Source organism: Centruroides vittatus, unplaced genomic scaffold (assembly GCF_030686945.1).
Source record: "Centruroides vittatus isolate TY-2023 unplaced genomic scaffold, ASM3068694v2 contig_400, whole genome shotgun sequence".
In the NCBI taxonomy this organism is placed as follows: Eukaryota; Metazoa; Arthropoda; class Arachnida; order Scorpiones; family Buthidae; genus Centruroides; species Centruroides vittatus.
Genome location: NW_027122215.1, coordinates 2,275,382 through 2,296,975, shown reverse-complemented (window position 1 = coordinate 2,296,975; position 21,594 = coordinate 2,275,382). Strand labels below are relative to the sequence as shown.

Genomic DNA, 21,594 nt, shown 5'->3' with positions numbered 1-21,594 from the left:
CTCACGTACTGATTGACTATAAGTACACAGTTTCGTCGCATCTGTGGTCGCCTCCCGTGTGCGGTGATCGCCGACTGGCACGAACGGACTTGTCAGAACGTGTTTATCACGGCGCAGTCTGCACATTTTAGTTTTTTTTTTTTTTAAATTTTGGCAAATATTAGATGCTTAGTTTACAAGTAAAGGTGTTATAACCAGCTATGCCGAAATCAATGAAAATTGCCAAACATATAAACAATCTAAAACTGCAAATACCTACCTACTTTGATCCTCAGAGTTCGAAAATAGGTTTATTAAATAACAATTTATAGGTACTTACACTTATAATTATTATTTTAACGCGAATTTTTAAATAATAAAAGCTATAAAATAGATAAATAATAAAATAGGTAATTTATTAAATATATATTTTAATAAAAACACTTTTGCGGTAATATCCAACAGTAGTACTTTGTTTCTTTTTTGACAATTCTTATTGACTTCAAAAAAGTAGTTAGGTATCTTATTTGGAAAAAAATATGTATAATATGTATTTTAAAAATATAATACTTATTATGTTACCTACCTTTACTTCGGTTTTTTTATTATTAATATAAATATATATGTCACATACATAACTTTGAGAAGATAATTCGCTTCTAACTCTTTTACTTGAAACAACAAACTATACGTCACAGCCAAAGCACTGGTGAAGACGCCAAATTGTCTTGCGTCGAAAACGAATTAAAACCTACATAGAAACATCCGACGACGGCGTCATTCGAGAGCTTCCGACGGACTGACGACAGTGACGACGCGTGTCACGGGGGAGGGGTGCGGTGAAAAGCGAGTACAAGTGGCTGAGAGATAGAATCGGTGCCTAATCCTTGTTAATCGATTCAGAACGATTTTTAAATGTTTTTTTTTTTTGATAAAATAAATAATATTTGCGTATGGAACTAAAGAGCCGCAGCTTCACATCCAAAGAGCCGCATGTGGCTCGCGAGCCGCAGGTTGCCGACCCCTGGTCTAGACGCTTGTGTATTTTCATTGGCTGAACTAAAGATTCGCCACAACTTCACAAATGTTCAGCTGATTTTGTATTAAATTAAGCACATAAAAACTAACGGAATTTTAGCACGACTGTCCTGGTGACATTAAGCATCAGTTTAATTAATATTGAAGTTGCCGACTAAATAGTTATTCGGCTGGTGTGATTCATCGGCTCCACGTTACAATGCACACGCAGTTCACCATTGTTTTATAATTATATACAATCATTTCTAGAAATGGTAATTTAAGTGCCATTAAATCTCTCCCGATATTATGGTAAAATATCGAGTTGTTCTTGTATTTTCGCCATGTATTTGCTTGAATTTCGTTTTATATTTCTGTGTACGGTCTTCGTTAACGCGAAATGTTTATATTTACATGTTCGTATTTTACGTGAGCACCACCACGTGCATTTATCGAACCGGCCCTATTCTAACTCCTGGCCCCACACCGGTGTGTCTTTTTAGTCATCATTATACACACGTCAGATTCTGAAATTATAATTAAAAAAAAAAAAAATCAAAAAATTGTTGATAAAAATTCCCTTCTTCTCGGTTTAACGCGTAACAAACGAATTCAACAATAGAACTTGTTGTTGTTGCGTTTTGCTCTTGTTACGAAGAGTGCGATTTGGAAAGCGATTCGAAGATGTTTTTTGATGGTGGAGAGTATCGACCCCTGCCCCATCCTCCTGGGTATGAGACTTTTTACATTTTGTTATTATTTATTTGGATAAGAAATTCGTTTTAGAGATTAAAAGTTTTATAGAAAAACTTCCATCTACAATATATAATTAGGCCTAATTAAATGAAATGTAAAGATTCCGACTCTGGTTTATATCTGAAGTAGACTTTACGATTTTTGTGTCTTCCTGTAATAGAGGGCTTTATAAGGCACAGTTTAGGCTTTTCAATATACAGTTATTTAAACGAGTAATCGGGCCTTTTTTATATTATAGATTCGTGTTTAACTCTGGTACGGAAGAGTCGTCAATATGACGAAATTTACTAAAATTTTAATCCGAATTTCGTTTAATAAATATAAACTATAACTTTTTAAATTTTAATATGCATTGTTTTAAAATAACAGAAAAAGATTTAGACTAGTCGAGTGTTAAGCTACAATTCATAAAAGGCTTATTCCCTGTCGCGAATAAATTTAAAAGCACCATGATCTAAACTATAGTTTGAGAGTAGAATTAAATAGTTATTGTCTTTGCATATTTAGGGAGGGATTGGATAAACATGTGGACGTGCGAAGATTCGTCAGTCCACACAATTTGGATCATTTTAAATTTCGAGGCAGCAAGATGAAGAAAGGCCTCTTGAAGCAGTTCGAACCGTCGACCGGTGCTTTCGAAGGTTTGGACGTTTTTGAAAATAACATCAAGCCTGCTTATAGACAAGTTTTGATGAAGGTTCGACCAATCTGTCAAACGGCCTGCCAACGTCTTAACAGGTAAATTACATTACTGTTTGTACATAATAAGCTTATGTATATTATATCAAAACGGGTACGAGCCGCTCAACGTTCTGAGATACACGGCGTCATAGAGTGTAGTTATGCAAATTTTATATAGTTCATTTGTGTAGGGCTTTACGTATACGTTAGCCATACATAACGCAGTGATAATAAGTAGTTGTGTATCTACTCACACATAAACGTAGAAATGCTGCCAATTTTTTGGTTCCTTTGTATTCCTCCATCATGATCTTATTGGATGCGTATGTAAGCGGCGCATACTCGTATATATAAGCAAACTTCGATGTAGTGTTACTTTGTGTGAATGACATTAAAAAAATGTTTTCCAAGTGTTATAATTTCTCTTTAACATTTTTTAAATATTCATGGGTAAAGTTTCGTAATTCAATTTCAAGCTTATATATTTATTGTATTACAAATTCTTTCTTTTCTTATTTAGTGAGAGATTGGTCGAGGATGTGGAGGATGAAGAAGTGGACAATAGAGAGAGCGCGGTTGCTCCACGAAACGAAGACCCGGCAGAACACAAAGATTGCGTGCAAGATAATCCTGGCCGTGAATATCGGGATAGAAATACATTGAAGAAGGTCGGGTCGTTCTTTAAGAGCATGTGGAAACTCGTTAAGAGGTAAGATTTTGTACGCGATTTAGCCTCAGTTCTGAAATTGGCAGTAAATCGAGTGCGGTGCTCAGCCGAAGTATCGATTACACCAAAAATTTTTATAGTATTAAAATCTGAACACAAATTCGAGTTAGAAATGTTTGAGAATCGCATAACTTTACCGTGTTGTACGGCGCTGTATCGAGAATTGGCGGCGTATTCGTCTGCCACGCCCGTGTCATTACTAATGCAATGAAAAGTTAAGATAAAATTGAAAAATTAAGCTACAGTAGAACCTCTATTATCCGGACTAATTGGGGATGAAGGTAGTCCGGATAAGGAAAAATCCGGATAATCGAAAAAATAATAATTGACAGTGAAAGACATGTACTGTACATACAGTATGAATAATTTTTTTGTGTCTAGACTTACATATAGCTTCAATATTAAATTATTTTTTATTAAGAAATTTAATTAACGATTTTTGTTTAAAGCTAGCTGTTCTTTTTGAAGCTGCTAAATCGCGAATACTTTTAAGACATATAAGTTGTCCTGAGTTACACTCTTCTTAGCTCTCAAACCACTTCAAGGCGACATCTAAGCACTGAAAAGCTTCAGAATGTTTAGGACCATTATCTCTTGCTTCGCAAATCTTTTCTTCGTCTTCTCGATCTTGTTCGTCTGAGGCAGATACATCTTTAATTATTTCCTCATCATTCAAAATTTGGAATCCAGGATCGTTCGCATCGCAATTTAACCACTCGCTTACATAATCTTCGTCACATTCAGCACATATTGAAATTTGTGCTATTGCTTCCGCAATGTCTCCTAACCACTTTCTACTGTGTTACTGGAATTTACTAATGGTCTTTTCAAAATTTTGTTCCATGCCTTCCATAAGCATAAACAGTGTCGCAATTCTCCAAGTGCAAATCAGCAAATTCGTACAATTTTTGTTTTTTGTACAATCTGGATAATCGAAAATCCGGATAATAGAGGTCCGGATAATTGAAGTTCTACTGTATTTTGAATGAAAAATTGAATTCTAAACATCACCGAACAAAGGAATTAGTAGAAGATTTCATTATCTTAGTTTCACTCATTGTAGGCTAATCGATAGATATACGGCGGAATCTCGATATAGCGCCGCAATATCTTTTAATGAAATTCAAATCAAGTTAGAAGTTTTCCATAAGTAATTATACTTGATTTTCTACATTTAGATCCGTGCAGAGAGTGTGTAAAATGGCGAAAGGTGGAGAATGCGAGTACGTTCAGTTCGAGTGAGGATCTCTTGGTTTCCATCTTTCCATCGAGAATAAGATCTGCTCTATAATTCGCTATAAATTATTTGCTGGATTTGGGCCGAGTTGGCTTTGGGTAAGTGTCTATGGCAACTTTATTGTATTTTACACCAAACACATAGGAGATTTTACGGTCTCAGTTTATAAATTAACACGATTTCATACTAACACGCAATTAATGGCGGACAACAGTATCATTTATCATTTATACTATTTCATTTATACAATCATTTATACTATTGCTTTCTCTATGTTGCGAGACACAGAGAAAGCAATAGTATTAATGATTGTAGAAATTAAATTATAGAGTAATCTTACGTGATTACGAGGACGAGAACATGCTTAAATAATCGAATTAACAATGACAAATTTGATATAAGTTAGAAAGAAATAAAGTTATTAATGTAAAAATTAATTGAATAGTTGAATATTTTATTAGAAAATCTTGATTATTTTCTTTTTATTTTCACAGAATTCGGAAGATATTTAGAGATTTTCATCTCTATATTCTTAAATTTATAAGTAAAAATTAAAGTAGTGGTTCTTCATTCACATTTGGATATGGTCCTTTGTGAAAATCATCGATGACTTGAATTCCTCTCCTGATTTGACATCTCGATTGCGTCAATATTAATTTCGATTATGACTTCCCGATTTTGACTTCGTCCCGGCTGTGTCTTGTTATTATCTTCTAATTAATTATCATTTTTCCAAATTGGACTATCGAATTATGTCTACTTTCGAATTTGACTCCTGAATCATGTCTGTACACGAATTTGGACTCTCCTGAATAATGTTTACCCTGGAATTTGACTCCTGAATCGTGTCTGTACTCGAATTTGGACTGTCCCGAATAATGTCTACCCTAGAATTTGACTCCTGAATCGTGTCTGTACACGAATTTGGACTCTCCCGAATAATGTCTACTCTGGAATTTGGACTGTCCCGAATTATGTCTACCCTGGAATTTGACTCCTGAATCGTGTCTGTACTCGAATTTGGACTGTCCCGAATAATGTCTACCCTGGAATTTGGACTGTCCCGAATTATGTCTACCTTGGAATTTGACTCCTGAATCGTGTCTGTACTCGAATTTGGACTGTCCCGAATAATGTCTACCCTGGAATTTGACTCCTGAATCGTGTCTGTACACGAATTTATCAGAACTAGCATGTTCCGAAACATATTAATGTGTTGTAATTATAATTATTATTAAATAAAGCAGCAACAATAATAATTATAAACGATAAATCTTCAAGTTACACATTTTATAATTGTTTTGATATGGTTTGTTAAAACAATTACAGTACTCTCAATGCAAAGTTATAATTTTTTCAAAAGAATTTAGCAGATTCATTTTACTTCTAATAGGGAGGTCCTGTTTTAAACCAATCAGGTAGTGGAACATTTCTAACTTTAGCAAAATATTCAATACCATTTAAACTATTTTTTTTTTAAATACTACTGTCAAATCGGGTAATTTAATAAATTCTTTCAAATTCATTGTGAGAAAATTGACGTAAGGAAGAAGGAAATTCATTACAGATCTGATTTCTTTACGAGTATGTTTTCTTTGATATTCTCGCTCTCCTCTTCATCTGTTTCGGATTTTTCCTCGATATATTTCTTGTTTTCTTCTATTCTACGCTTAGCCAATACCGATACTGCTCTAAATATATCCTTGCACTATTTAATCTCTTTTGCCGAAGTAAATATTCTACTACATCCCCCGAAAGGTTAGCGAATGATTCGGATTCCATAACAATTGAATTTTGCGGGATTATGTTTTTACATTTAGTAATTAAAATCTCATTTTCGAGTAACCGAGCCATTTAAAAAATATTGCTAATATTATTTCCTGTAAGTTTTGGTCGAATTTTTTCTATACACAAATCTATTAAAGAAGGAATGTGATATTTACGAGCAGCATACAATGTAGAAATAATATCTTCTGGCAATTTTGCTTCAAATTGGTCTGTATATATATACCTGAAAAAATTTACATATTTAGTCTAAATTATACATGAAAAAAGAAGACAAAATTGTTTATTCTATCTTTAAAACTGTATTTCATGACAACACAGTTGACAATTTGCATTTTTGTATTTATTTTGACAATAACTATTATAGATATTATTAATTAATTAATGACAAGTCCAGGTAATCAAGAGAATAAAGGTATCTGTAATTTGTACTGTATATTTAAAAACGTGTCAGGTGGTTCTGATATAAGTGCAACAAGGCGAGAAAAGAAACCAAAACCACAAGAGGAAGAACAATAAATAAGATATTTACGACGGGACTTGATTTCGTTATTTAAAAGTAAACGTTGCATACAAAGTTCGGGCTACGAAACGTCTGAAGAAGTACCAACAGAGATGTTACAACTTTCCCCTCTGGAAGACGGCTTGAATTTAGAGCCGGCTTAGTAATTTGGCCGTATCGCGGGTCTTCTGAAACTGAAAAATCCCTGATGAAGTCTACAGGATTGAACAAATTAAAATGAAAAAGCGATCAATGGAAATATTCAAAATTTCACCGGCTAGAGCAGTGTTACTAAGCCTTTCTTTTTTTCTCGGGCCACATACACATGATAGCTATTACACGCGGGCCGCAACATAACGATTATAATTAAAAACCTATATAATTTCTCACTCACCCTAGAAATTTAGTGTGACTGTTGATATTGCGAACATTTTTTCACAATTTCATTTAAATTAGGCTTGTAACTGCTGCATGCTACTCGTAAAATGGCATTCAGGTGTGAATCAGTAAGCCGATTTCTATATATATGTTCTTTGCATATTTCATTTTTGAGTATGACGTTTCACGCAGATACGTTGATGCGAACAACGTAAAATTTGAGCACGTTTTTTTACAGAAAGGATAAAAGGGACTTAGCAGTATGGGAGAAGTGACCGAATCTATTTTTTGCCGCAAAAATTTCAAAATTTATATTTTGACTGCATTATTTACGGGTCTCGTCCGGGCCACTCACAAAAGCTCAGCGGGCCGCATGCGGCCCGCAGGCCACAGGTTGAGTATCGTGGGGATAGATGGTCAAGGAAGTTAACAAATCAGCTTACACTCGTAATTTAGGTTTGGCAGGGACGGATTTACAAGTAATCTTTGCAAGCTGTAGTTTGGGGCCTCAAAAATTTCTACAAAAGGATAATTGAAGTAAAATTTTGTAATAATTTTTGTTTTTCAAACTAACAAAATATACGATACTTTACTTTTTATTTTGTGTAGTATTTAATTATATTAATAATCAATATTGTTCTGATTTTGCGATCAAAAAATCAAAAAAATAAAAATTTGTTTCCCTTTTTAAATTGTAAGTACCTTATTTTATAATATGTTGCAAATACTTCTTAACAATAAAACATTTATTGTTAAAATTAATACGTTTATGCTAATTTTCTTCTTTTTATGATTGACTTCTAAAATTGGATTGGGTTGGTAAGGGGAGTTCAACATTGGGTCTTTAAATGCCTAATACCCCGTTCGCACCGAGCATTTCAATCTAGATTGTGACCAAGGTCGGCGACTATGCCTTGGTGGCAGCGCCGGATTAAGCCTCTAGCGGGCCCTAGACAAAATTTAAATTGGGGCCCCATTTTAAATAAGTTGCATCTAAACAAATCTTATATAATGTGACATTAGCGTAGCTAGCATGGGTGACACCCGGTGCGGATATCGTGGTGTCACCCATAAATTTTTAACTCTTTTATAAAACACCATTGAATTGTAATATCTTCGCACTCGAGCAACTTGAACGCTATATCGAATATGCGATGTCGTGATGTATAAGTGTAGATTTAGAAAATAAATCCTAAATCATAACCATCCATACATCAGTACTACCACGAGACGCGCGGCCCTAGGAATATTTCTAGATGGCGCGAGAGATCCCGTGGCGTACATTACTTCTGATGCATAGGTGGCTATTGATCTTTTTTTTTAAGGTAATGGCTAGCCGAGCGGAGCTTAGTAAGGATTGAAGAATTGTTAAATACAGCTTTTTCTATCCTATCGAATTTCGATTCGAGTTTCGAAATCGAAACAGAGAAATCTTCTGCACTGAAGCCGGGCCCCTCCGGATTACGGGCTCTAGACATTTGTCTACTTTGCCTATTCGTTAATCCGGCCCTGCTTGGTGGGACCTCCCTCGACCGTTTCAATCTCGACTGAAACGAGGTTCAATCGCGATCGACTCAAGAGAGTTCTTGAAACTGGATCCAGTCATAAGAGAGATCCCACAATCCCACGCGCGCGAGAAAATACAAGATGGCTGCGGAACATGTGTCGGGCTATCGACAGAGAAATAAAAAAGATACTGTATTTGGAGAGATGATGACATCTGTCTATTATTAAATATATGGCAAGAAAAAGCACTGTATTTATTTCTTACCAAAACTTCCATTTGTTTGTCAGTGTTCGTGACTTACCGCGTAGTTATGTCAGTTTTATCATTGCGTGTAATATCTGGGTTATTCTCAAGCAAATTGCCTGTGCGAACAGTACGACGTTAGACTGGCGACAGTCACAATCCAGATTGTAGGTAAATCGAGATCGTAGTGAGTCGTGGATTGTGTGCGAACGTAGTAGAACTCCGGCCGTGAGGTTCGATTAGGACCGCAAGGTCGGAAAACCCCAGGAATAGGCGGTATGTGGGACCTGACCGAATCCACAATGGATACGAAAATAGACCTTTTTAGGGTTCACAGGGTGGAAAGGTCCAAAAATGAAGAAAAAAAAAAAAAATTCAAATTGGCATCAAAATAAATCATCCCAAACCTATATAAATTTTGGAATGTGTTGATAATGTGGATATTTTTAAAACTCTTTCCACCCTGTGGGAAGAGCCTCTTTTCCGTCCTCCCATAATGGGCTTCTTTTTAGCAGGCCCATTATGGGAGAACCGAACATATCACCCCCGAAAAATTCCTGGGGATTTTTCAAACCCGTTCTGATTCGATCCCGGATCGTCCGGTTGCGATAGGTGGCCACATTGACCACTTGGCCATCTGGCCGTCTGATAATTGAGATTGTGACTTATTAATAAAACTGAAATAAATATAGTTAAATATTATATCAATCGTTTCTTAAATAATAAAACAATTTTACAATTAAAAAATACTAATGAATATTTACGATCATTACTTTAGCATAATCTGAAAGATGTGTTCGTCTATATCTGTCACAAATATAACACTTCTTGTTTCTCGCATAGTTCCATAAAACATGGCTTGAAAGACGTCACTTCTCATAGCAAGAATTAATTTATGGGCTTTGACTTTTTTCTCATTAGAAGCTTCTCCAAAACTAAACGTCACATCTGAGAAATCGCGAAACTCCAAAATATGTTTCATAGAGTTAGAAATTGATGCAATTTCTGATTGCCAGGAAGCCATTTTTTCCTGGAAATGCTGACAAAATATATTACAATGCAAAGTACATAGAACAATTCGTTCAATATAATCGAAATAAATTACTTATCTTTCTCCTGAATAATTTGTAATTTCATCGACAATAGCTACTAACACGGTCATGACAATAACCATTCCAAGATGGGTATTTGTCTATCGAATTAATACTTTAATTATTTACTGTTTATCAATTATTTTAAATAACTAGTGTTAGCACAATCATACAATTAACGGCAAAAATATAAATTCTCGTAATTATCAATTTTATGCGACCTACGTACAGTCAATAAACTTATCTCGATTTTTATCACACGGCCTTAGCCAATCCTAACATTTACCGACATCAGCTGATTAAAATTCGAAATAACAGTTTTTCAAATTTTTTTGGCATTTTACGAAAGCAATTTGGTAAATTTTAACTTTTACCAAAATTCGGACTTTTACATTAATAGATATAGGCCTACATTGAAAATACTTTGATATGATTCAAACTAGGTTAACTTCGGACGGCCGGATGGCCGAGCGGTAAAGGTGGCAGCCTATCGCTATGCGACCCGGGATCGAACCCGAACGGGTCGAATAATCTTTTAAAAATAAGCCAGGACGATTGGTTACAAATAAAGAAAAATTATATTTCTCTTTTAGACAATACATTACGAAATGTGTCTTTTTATCCAGAAGTCCTTTCTCACGCAGTTGAGGGATAAAAAGACACATTTCGTAATGTTTTGTCTAAAAGAGAAATATCATTTTTCTTTATTTGTAGAGTCGAATAATCCCCAGGAATTTTTCGGGGGGTGGTCTGTTCGGATATGTCGGGCCCCGTCCCCCACCACTCGGTCGCCCCATTGTGGGCCCGGCCGAACCCATAATGGGCCTACTAAAAAAGGCCCTCTTAGTGCCCACAGGGCGGAAAGAGTTAACCTAGTTTTTTTTTTTAACTATAAACTCTCTGTATCGAGATAAATAAGCGATTGTTGTATTAATTACAGTTTCAATTATGGATTTGTCTTTATTAAATAACAAATATTTTCTGCAGGTTTTAATCCCACAGCTAATTTTTCTTTATCGAAACTAAATACTTGTTTTGGTTTTGCTTAGGATAGGAAAGAATAACGCTGTCGTTAGTAATTAGTTCAAATTTCCGTTACATTACGTTATGATATTAAATATGTTTTGAATATATATACTGTATATTAAACATCTATTGTAATATATAATTTCTATCAATCCTATCCCAAAAGTCTTGATTTACTTCAATTGCATGACAAATAATTCCGACAAATAAATAATATATAAATTTTTTAATTCGAAAAATTATAAATTTCTTAATTGTATGAATTCCTTTATGAAATTAATTTTGTGGATTACAGTTCACGATTGTCGCTTTATTCTAATTGTTAATTTTCGATTATTTACTAAGTTTGCTGTTTAAATAACTTGTAGATAATTAAAGCGGCAGGTTGCTGTCCTTACTGTAGTTGGAGCAAGTTGCAACTTTCTCTTACCACATAAACTGTATTTAAATATTTAAATATGATGTATATTTAACGTATGATTACGATACAATACGTATAAATACGATGTGTATTTAGCGCAATGATTTGAAATATATTTAAATTTATTAGTTTATTGATTAATTCAATTATTATTGCTCGAAACATTGAATGGAGTACGATGTAATAATCGAATAACATCAATTGAGTAACAATTGATTTTCTATTATTAATTTGTTTCTTATTGAATTGTTATTCTTTTTATAGACAGAACTCCAAATTACTGGATTTAAATTCAACAGATTTGTGACAATTACAGCCAGCACTGAAAAAGAATCCGCTAGCCTTACATCGCTGTTATGATTATTACACACATATAGAAATCTTAAACTATATTGAAAACTACGAATCGGTCTGCGACGCCATTTTGAAAACTGAAGACGGAAGAGGATTGCCGATACATTGTTTAATCATGGTGACTCGCAATCCTTACTTTGAAGCTTTGTATAACAATCCTATCGACGTCCAATGTAGAACAGAGATAATTATTCCAGTGGCGTGCCGTGACATTTGATGATAGGGAAGCTGTGTTTCTGTAAGAAGCCGACTTCCAGGGGCAATCAGTTAATTGCGCTTCAGTAATAATCTAGGATTCATTCGTACATGGGTGGTGGCTATAGAGACAAAGACGACAAGTATCTGACAAAACCCGTTTATTTTAACATAAAATAAACATACGCTATGTACAAAATAGTTTGCTTTAGGACAATCGGCCGTTCCGACGTCCTGAGCGTCGATGTGGTTCTTTGATGGTCGATCGAAAGTGGCCCCGGGACAGTGGCGTTAACGAGTCTGTAAGGCACGGGGAGACTTCGTCTGTTGGAGTCGGGGACCCGGTCTAAGTCCGAAGTGGCACGGGTTACAGGTTTTTTTTAAAACTCTTTCCGCCCTGTGGGCACTAAGAGGGCCTCTTTTTGCAAGCCATTATGGGTTCGGCCAAGCCCACAATGGGGCGACCGGGTGGTGAGGGACGGGGACCAGACGTAACTGAACGGACCACCCCCGAAAAATTCCTGGGGATTTTTCGACCCGTCGGGATTCGAACCCGGGTCCTCCAGAGCGGTAGGCTGCCACCTTCACCGCTCGGCCATCTGGCCTACGGGTTACAGGTTGGCACAATAGACGAGAAATTGTTTTTTTTTTTTGCGCGTTGACACACGGTGTTTTGGTTATTCGGAACGTTAACCGAGTGCCAGGTGTCCTCGATTGTAGGAGATTATATCAATCTCCGTTCTTTTTTTCGTCCATTTTGATTGGTCGTTCTCCCTCAATCACGCTTCCCGAGTGGTTGGTCCCTGGTTACTAAACGTAACGAGACTCTTACCTAGAGAGTGAGAAAAGTCAAAATCGAAGATGAATTCGATCTTCCACCGATCATAGGACGAATTCCTTCCGCGATTTATGGTTTCTGCCCGGCAGTTTGATATAAACAATGGGTATCCGACTACAAGCGACTTTTACCTATGTTTTTTTAAACTAATAAATTTTTCTCTAAATTAACCGTTTTTCGCGTCTTTCGTGACGGATCAGACCTGTCCGGTACATCACATTTCCATAAAAGTTTTAAACAAATACTGGAAACGACAAAAATAAATAATTTATGTATTTTAGTTCTAAAATACAAATAATACATACATAATACAAATTGATACGATACAAACAACGATAGAAAAACTTTTTAAGTTTTTTTATAAACTAACTCTATTCGGCGATTTTTTCCGCAAAGTCGTTAATTACTTTATCATAAAAGTCGCTGGTCGTCGACTCCATCAACGTATTTAAAAGCACTTTTTATATCAAAAGCAACGCTAGCGACGACAATTTTTCCTCCGACCGAGTGTTCCTGGCCAATGTATGAATTCGCTCCGTGGTCGAAAAACTGCGCTCAACAGACGCACTGGTAGATGATACCATAAAAATTAATAATATTAAATCATATACAGTCAAACTGTTTTTATGCGGGGATAGGGACCGCATTAAAAAAAACGCATTAAAAAAAATCTCACGAAACTTCACGAATGGCTGTAAATAATAGTTTTCGCCACACAATTAAAAAATATTTTTTTATGCGGTCAACAGGGACCGCATAAAAAAAGTCTCACATAGAAAATAACTCAAAACCGTACGAAATAGAATTTATTGACAACAGATGTCAGCACTTGACTGCATCGTCTGGTCTATCGTCTGTTTTACATATTTTTGTCCAGGTGGTGTTTTGTTGACTTAAAAAGTAAATTATTTCATTTTTCGCATATTCATGCAATAATATTACTATAATAAGTGCATTTATGCTATAATAAGTTTATTTAGCTATAATAAGTCAACGTAAGACATGACGAATCGCACGTGACTAGTCGCCAACTATACCGCACAAATTAAAAATTCGCATTAAAAAAATCGCACAAATAAAAATCGCACATAAAAAGAGCGCATAAAAACAGGTTTGACTGTAATTCTTTTAGTATGTCTTTGTTCGGATTGACATCAATTATAATATGTTTTATGTTTAAGAGTTACTTATCAATATAGTCCGGACACGAATATAAATATTGCGATTCGCTACGTAATTTAGATCAATCAAAAAATTTCCCATAAAATTTACTTAATTTAAAGAATTAAAACACGCTCGGAAAAATTGTTAATAATTTTAATATTATGAAAAACATCTACAAGTGATAAAAATTCTAAAGATTTTATGTCTCAAAATCTGTCAATATAATTATAATTTTATTTTAATTATACTGTAATTAAATATAACTTTGCAATAAAACGTACATAAAAATAACATTGAATACTCTTTACTTTTTAAATCTTAAACAATTCACTTAGAAAGCTTCCTACTCAGTGGCTAAGGGATAGAATCGTTGGAAGCGTTACACGTGTGTAGCTTCCACCAGCTAAACCGGCTGAGGTTGGTGCTCTGTAAAGCGCATGCGCCAATGCCCTCTGGCTGCTTTACACCATTCAGTTATTCTCGCCTTGAAAGCTGTCTCGGAAGCGCTTCCATTCCGCCACTGACATTCGAATATACAATAGCAATCTTATCGTTTTTTTTCACATATAGCATAAAATTTTTTAATAAGCTACATAATGCAGTTATAATAAAATATTAATTTTAATTAATTCAAAGTACGTTAAAATATGAAAATTTATATTTTAGAAAATACAAGGGAAGGTCATTGAAAGGTGGATGCGGCGCTTCCACCGCTTCCAATGACGGCACGCCACTGACACACTTACTAACTAAGAAAATACAAAGACACTTGGGACCACCCGTAACAATATTCCTAATTGATCCCCACGTACCGACAAAACAAAGGACTTATTCTAACTTATGTCTAGCTTAACTATAGTTTAACTAAATTTACAAAATAAAGGGCCCTAGAGCAAGATAAGGTTGATAAGAATTATACAGGAATTGTCAGAATGAAAAAGTTCAAAGGGGTGACTGGCAATAATAATAATAAAAACTTCGGATCCGTTCCTTAATAATTGTCTTTGTTACGTGCTCATCCTGCTTTCCTCTTGTGAGGCTTGCCGAACGACTGCGTTAGTCAGAACGTCGCGCGGTCACGATCTACGTGTGAGAGTGAAAGAAACTCTCAGAGACAGACTTCCATTCTAAACCCGTTTATATAACAAAAGGTGCTTACAACTACGATACACTCTTATCAGCGGCGGCGTTCGAGTCTTCTGGGCCCCTCTTTGAAATCGAATGTCCACAAGAAAAGTTTTCCGATGTTTTCGCAGGAATACGGTGACCCCGGGGAGCACTGTTCCGTTTCTTGAGGGAGAATTCCGGAAGCAGGGACGATTCAGATAACAGGTGACAAATCCAGGGGAGCGGGTAACATTCCAAAAGAGATGTAATCCAACTGCCGAAGATCAAGAAAACACACAGTCGTGAGATCGCGAGCCAAAGCTCCAAGAACCAAGAACCGAGAGAACTGAGAAAACGTCACATCTTTTTTTTTTGTCGGTTTTTATAAGTTTTTCTTGAGTCCCAGATCGAACATTCCGATAGGTCGATGCCGACTGACTCCCGCTCTCCAATTGGTCCCCCCCTTCGTTACGAATTGTAACGAGATCGGAACCCAGGTCGTTGGATGAGTCAACATCGACGGACAATTCGATTCCTATCGAAGATGTTCGATCTAAGTACTCAAATTCATCTATTGTTTCAACCTGAGAAGTCCAACTTTCTCGGAAATTTCTACAGACATGTCCTTTTATGGACATGTAATATTCATTTTTGGTTTTCACTATTTTTTTCTTGTTTGACGGTTTCTTTTTACAACATTAATTTATAATAATAATTATTATTATTATTTTCTTCTATACAAAAATTAGAAAAAATTTTCTTATTTGCACAAATAGTAGGCCCACTTCCGAAGCTTCACACTCTCTCCCCGAAAAAATCTTCCTTTTTTTCCTTCCAATCTCCCTCTCTCCTCTGCCAGTAACCCCTCGACCGATCGGGTGTCCCCCCTTTTGTTTTATTACGGTTCAGACCACATGGGTCAACCAACTACAGTGTGGTTAAGTAAACAGAAGCCGGAAGTACAGTTTTACCGCAGGAAGATGATATAAGGAAATAAAGAAAAGAAAAATAAATAACAAGGCTCAATAAAGCCACACAGTATAATTGCGAAGATATGGAAGCAAAATCACTTCAGTATTTGATGATTAATTTTACGAATATAATCAAACAGCAAGAATATTTGGAATTTTTAAAGAAAGAAGAATTGAATATAAAATATGAAGAATTGGTTTGGGAAAGTATTTTAGTTTGGATGGATTACGACCATATACTCGTTCCAAGTATATTAGATACAGTATTCTCCTCCTCCTCTCTGGTTCATATGGAGGTTATAGCCTTATATTCGCTTTTCCTCCGAAGAGTGGTGTCATGATCGCTATGCGACCGAAGAGCCGGCCGTTTATCTCACGGCCTAAACGTACGCGCGGGAAACCGTGCCTTCCGGGAGGACTTTTATGGGGAACTGGCCTCCTATTCAGTCGTTATTGGCTAGGAGAAAACCCGGAAAACTCCTAGCAGCCAGCCTGTCCGAGTCGCGGCGCGAACCCACGACCGAACTTCCCAGTGTTTAGGGTCTGGTCACCACTATTATGAGCGGCAACGGAGACCGTAGATACAGTATTAAAGCTAAGATAAACTATAAATAAAACAAGAAAAATCGTAATACGTATAGTACTTTAGTTTGATTTGGTTTTATTGGTATATGGCAACGCGACAAGTGGGCAATCTGCCGAAGAGGAAAGTTTTCCAGGAGAACTTTCTAAGGGAAACTGACCCGCTATTTAGGTGTTACGTGAAGAAAACCCGGAAAACACCATTTGGCAGCCCGTTGACGATACGCGAACCGACGACCACTTACCAGTGTTCAGTGGTATTATCCACTCGGCCACTTTTTTCTATTTTTTGCTCTTTCCACTAAGAGAGCCTCTTACAGCAAGCCCATTATGGGTTCGGCCAGACCCACAATAAGGCGTCCGGGTGGTGAAAGACGGGGCCCGACATATCCGGACAGACCACCACCCGAAAAATTCCTGGGGATTTCTCGACCCGTCCGGATTCGATCTCGGGTCCCCCAGAACGGTAGGCTGCCACCTTGTCCGCTCGGCTATCCGGCCGTTTCACTCGGCCACTGGTGGGCCTAGGGACTGGGTTTAATTCTCTTTTGGAGAGCATTTATTCTCTATATTGTAAAAGTGCTTCATACAATTTGATAATACAGTACATTTTTTTCGTTTATATTTCAAGTGTGATTTTAAAATGTAAAAGGTTTTCTTGGATTTATTTTATAATTTAGATTTCGTCTCATTTTAAGTTAAAAAATAAATAAATTTTTCAGTATTTGAATACAATCAATTTTAAGAATGAAATTCAGACATAAAAACGTTTGATTTTAAAAACTAAACTCCGCTGTCTAATGTGCGATTATCCTTTCAGAAGTCGAAAAGTAACGTTAGCGTCAAATCCCGACGTATAATAATTCGGATTTTAAAGTAATAGAAATTTCAATCTCGTATTAGGAATTAATATGGCCGCGTTTCTTTATGCAGCGAGAGTGTAGCGAAAATGACGTCACGAGCAGCTATCGCTACACGTCGCCGCATCATAGTTTAGAAACGCTTTCCGCTCGAGCGAAACATGGATGCCGTAATCTATCCTTTAATTCCACAGTTACAGCCGAAAGTAGTGATTTAGTTAAAGAACTTCAATATTTAAATAAAGAGATATAAAGAATTGAGCATTTCTCTTTCCGAAAATGTGAACAAAGTAAAGACATAGGAGATGTATAATTATATTTAAAATATAGTATTTCTTATTCTTTAGATAACTTTCAGAGTCATTTTATAAAATTTAATCCTTAATGTTTCCGTAATATTTTTATCAACAGTCACTTCGACTTTTTTATTTTCGCAGCATAATATCGTATTATACACACAAGCGTCCATTTTGCTTTACACGTGTAGCGGACGTAAAAGCTGCTTTATCTTCGCTGCAGCGACCTCTTGCAGCAAACGTTTAGAAACGGTTCGCTACATTGCAGCGCTGCATTTAGAAACGGGTTTCAGTGAGTCCGCTGTAAAGCGCTTCTCGAGCGCTGCATAAAGAAACGCAGCCTATTATAAACGTTATTACGGATTAAATTTTTGATTGACCACATTCGATTTTCTGATTTTTTTTTCAGAGGGATGCAGAACTATTCTCATTCCTCGTTGTTTGATTCGTCTGATTTGTTAAAATTGTTAACGAACATTTTACAATATATATATATATATATATATATATATATTTTTTTTTTTTGGAAATGTTATTATGTTTTATTTAACCAATTTGATTCGAAAATATTTACATATGAGCAATATTTATTTTCCACCCTCTCTCCTCCATTTTATTTTCGTTTTCAATTCTAACAACGAAACGAATCTAATAATAATAATAATAATAATAATAATAATAATAAAAATCTTAATTATACGCGTTTAAAATAATTTAATAATAATATTACTACTTCAAAAAAAAAAAAAAAAACATTTTTAAACGAATTTTTACAAATTTTTCCCCCTCCAAATACACAGTCACGTGATCCGAAGTAAGTTTAAATCTCCGATCGTTTTGAAACGATTTCCCGGGACAATTTGTCAAGCGAAGAAATTTATGCAAGATTTGTCGTATTTAATCATTTCTACGTAATTTTTAAGATCGCTTGTATTTATGAAAAATTCAAAACGTTGATTGCGTGAATAATAGTTTCGTATTACGGTGAAAGAATTACGTCAGAGAATGATTGGAAATATTTGATGCGATACGTTTTCCTCCTTTTAATTCCCATAACGCTCACCAGTTAAATGAGGGCTACCGAGGCACCGGCAAGCATCGATTGATCGTTGTGTTTAGAATACCAGAAAAGAAATATGTTTAAGTCGTTTTTATCTGTAGTTTTCCTGTTTATTTTAATTTCTATCGTCAACGCTTACGCCACTAATGACATACGTCTAGATGAAAAAGCTAAGAGTTTACATCGCATTGATTCATTAAATATCCTTGTGTATGTTTTTCTTATTATCCTTACAGTCTGTACTATTTGGCTATTCAAACGAAGAAGAGCACGATTTCTACATGAAACTGGACTTGCAATTATTTATGGTGAGATTTTAATCACATGTAATTATTATTATTATTATTATTATTTAAATTTTAATGGGCATTTTTTAATTTCTTTCAAAATTTTCTCACAAGATTTTGAAATTATTAAATAGATCCAATGTGTGAGATTATCTAATACATTTAGAACTTTTTTTTTTAGGAATTTATCATGTTTTTAGGAATTTTTATTCATATCTCACACAACATCCAAGACTTTACATTTAAAAAAAGTATTTCAGCTTCATTTTTTTCACTATCACGCAAGAAAAAATTCTACAGTATATTTCAAAATGATTATTTTAAAGTTTGTGTTAAGTTAATTTTATTAATTGAATTAATGTTCGTCTGTTATGTTTTGGCGTAATCGGTTACGATTGAGTAAAATTGAATAGAGTGATCGTAGCGATGACTGATAATATCCTATTTCAAAATCCTTAAAATGCACCTTTTTGTTAGTTTTTTGTTGATTGCCGTAATCATTATTTTCTAGATATTCATGAGTAATAACTACCTAAATCTTTGCTTATATTACATATTTAATGTGTCTAAAAATGGTACTTAGCAAAAATTGATTTCCATAACATTTTACATAATTTGTATTCCTTTGATGATTGAAATTTGATTCCTGTTTGTTTGTGTGAAAGTATTGCAATAATTCTTAATTTTAATATTTCATCCACGATTTATAGAAGGTTGTGAATTACTTTCGGACGAGGTAAAACTGAATTGGGTTGTTTTCAGTTTTGTTTTTTATATTTTTAATTAAAAAAGAGAATCTATTAGTAAAATAATTTGAGTGGGTAAACTAAATTGTAGAATTTGAATTTATGAAAATTTTCCTGGGTAATGAAGTGTTTCTATATTTTGTGGATTACATTTATAAATAATGATCATGCAATTGAGTTAAATTACATTAATATAGCACTGTTACATTCTAATATTAAAACAAAATAAAAAAGTTAATGTTTTTTAAAGAGATTGTTTGTTTATGAAAGTAACTTAGAAGTTTTATTTTGAAGTTAAAACAATGATTTAAGAAGGAAAACTGCTTCCAGGAAATCATTTTTCCTTGTTAAAATTCCCCTCAAAGAACCTTGTAATACCAGTTAAAGTATACGTACATTTTTAAAGTTTTGTTTCTTATTAAAAAGCAACATATTTGTTTATCTTAGGAGTTTTCAGTATTTTTTGAAAATGTAGATTCATTTTTCATCTATTTAGATAGTAAATAATATTTTAAAACAAATTTAATAAAGTATATTTATGACTCTTATCCAAATTTTCTTCAATTTGTGTATTTAAGTATAGTGTTACCCTTCTGTGGCTTAGAGCATTTTCTTAATCTTTGTAATTCAAAATTGGTAATTAGAACTAATTTGATTATTTTGTGATTTTAGAAGTTATGCATTTTTTAAATATTTTTACAAGCAATTAGTTTCATTTGTTTAATAAACATTGAAATAATATGGGTTATATTTCAAGTATTTCAAACATTTCAAAAAAGCAAGTTAATAACTAATTGTTTGTCTTTGGAATCATAGCTATGTTTGAAACTTGGATGTCTTCATTTTTGCTGCTTAATGAAAGAAATTAAATAGTGTGTTATATGGAATATGATGTACAAAAATTAAAATATCACAAAAAAAAAAATTGAAAAGCATTCCTAAAAATGTACACAAAAATCAAATAGTTGACTTGCTTGTTATAAAGAGTTCTAATAGTAAATAAAATTTCCATGAACCTGGGAATCCAGCAGTTGTCCAAATTTATATTTTTGACCTACTCCTTTGGAGTAGGTCAAAAATATAAACACGTTAAAAACATTAGAAACATGATTGGTTTTTAAATTCATCCAGTATATTATACTTTTTATACATTAATAATTCTTCTAATGAAGAATTATTAATGTATAGAGAGTTAACAGGAGATTTTTATACATTTCATTTTTATGATGGAAAGATTTTACATGAATAATATATTATGATGCATGAACCTTTAGATAAAATACAAAAACCATAGATCAAACAGAAAATGGGCAATAAAAATTAATTTTGATGTTTCAGAAAACAAAACAGGAAGCAGTGTCACTACACAATAGTATTTTGCTCAATAGAAAATGTATGACATCTGAATATAATGTACTGCAATGTAAGAAAATATATAAAGTATCAAAGTGCAAGTTATCTGAAAGTCAAATGTTCAAAGAACAATGACTGACTGACTAATGCACATTACATTCACTCTCAGAAGAATAAGTTAAACACAAACATAAAAATCTAAAGACGCACTATAAAAAAATGCAAATTTCTGTTTACATTTTCTATTGGTGTATCCTTAGAACAATGAATCATTCCATATATGAAGAAACTATGTTGCACAGAGAAAAAAATTATTAGAAGATAATCCAACATGAAAACTATAGTTAATAACTGCTACTTTACAACTGGTTAAAACTAGAAAATAATAAACACTGCAATAACCAAACAAACCAGCAACAAAATTATAAACA

The 21,594-nt window shown here is 34.4% G+C and overlaps 2 protein-coding genes across 4 annotated transcripts in view; both read left to right on the top strand.

Annotated features, from left to right (window-relative positions):
• The first annotated feature begins 1,640 nt into the window (after nucleotides 1-1,640).
• Nucleotides 1,641-4,402, top strand: LOC136976522 (uncharacterized). Its single transcript, XM_067271826.1, has 4 exons — nucleotides 1,641-1,727; nucleotides 2,260-2,490; nucleotides 2,954-3,142; nucleotides 4,339-4,402. Exons 1-4 carry the CDS (start codon nucleotides 1,681-1,683, stop codon nucleotides 4,400-4,402), a joined length of 531 nt encoding a protein of 176 aa, XP_067127927.1. The 5' UTR covers nucleotides 1,641-1,680.
• Nucleotides 4,403-18,543: 14,141 nt separating this feature from the next.
• Nucleotides 18,544-21,594, top strand: part of LOC136976436 (sodium/hydrogen exchanger 7-like) — a 55,699-nt gene continuing 52,648 nt past the window's right edge. For 2 of the 3 annotated variants that reach the window (XM_067271703.1, XM_067271705.1), the window contains exon 1: nucleotides 18,545-19,085. In XM_067271703.1, the coding sequence (XP_067127804.1) occupies nucleotides 18,854-19,085 (232 nt within the window). In that variant the 5' untranslated portion in view covers nucleotides 18,545-18,853. Of the gene's footprint in view, nucleotides 19,086-21,594 lie in introns of all 3 variants that reach the window. The other variant, XM_067271704.1, reaches the window with a different exon arrangement.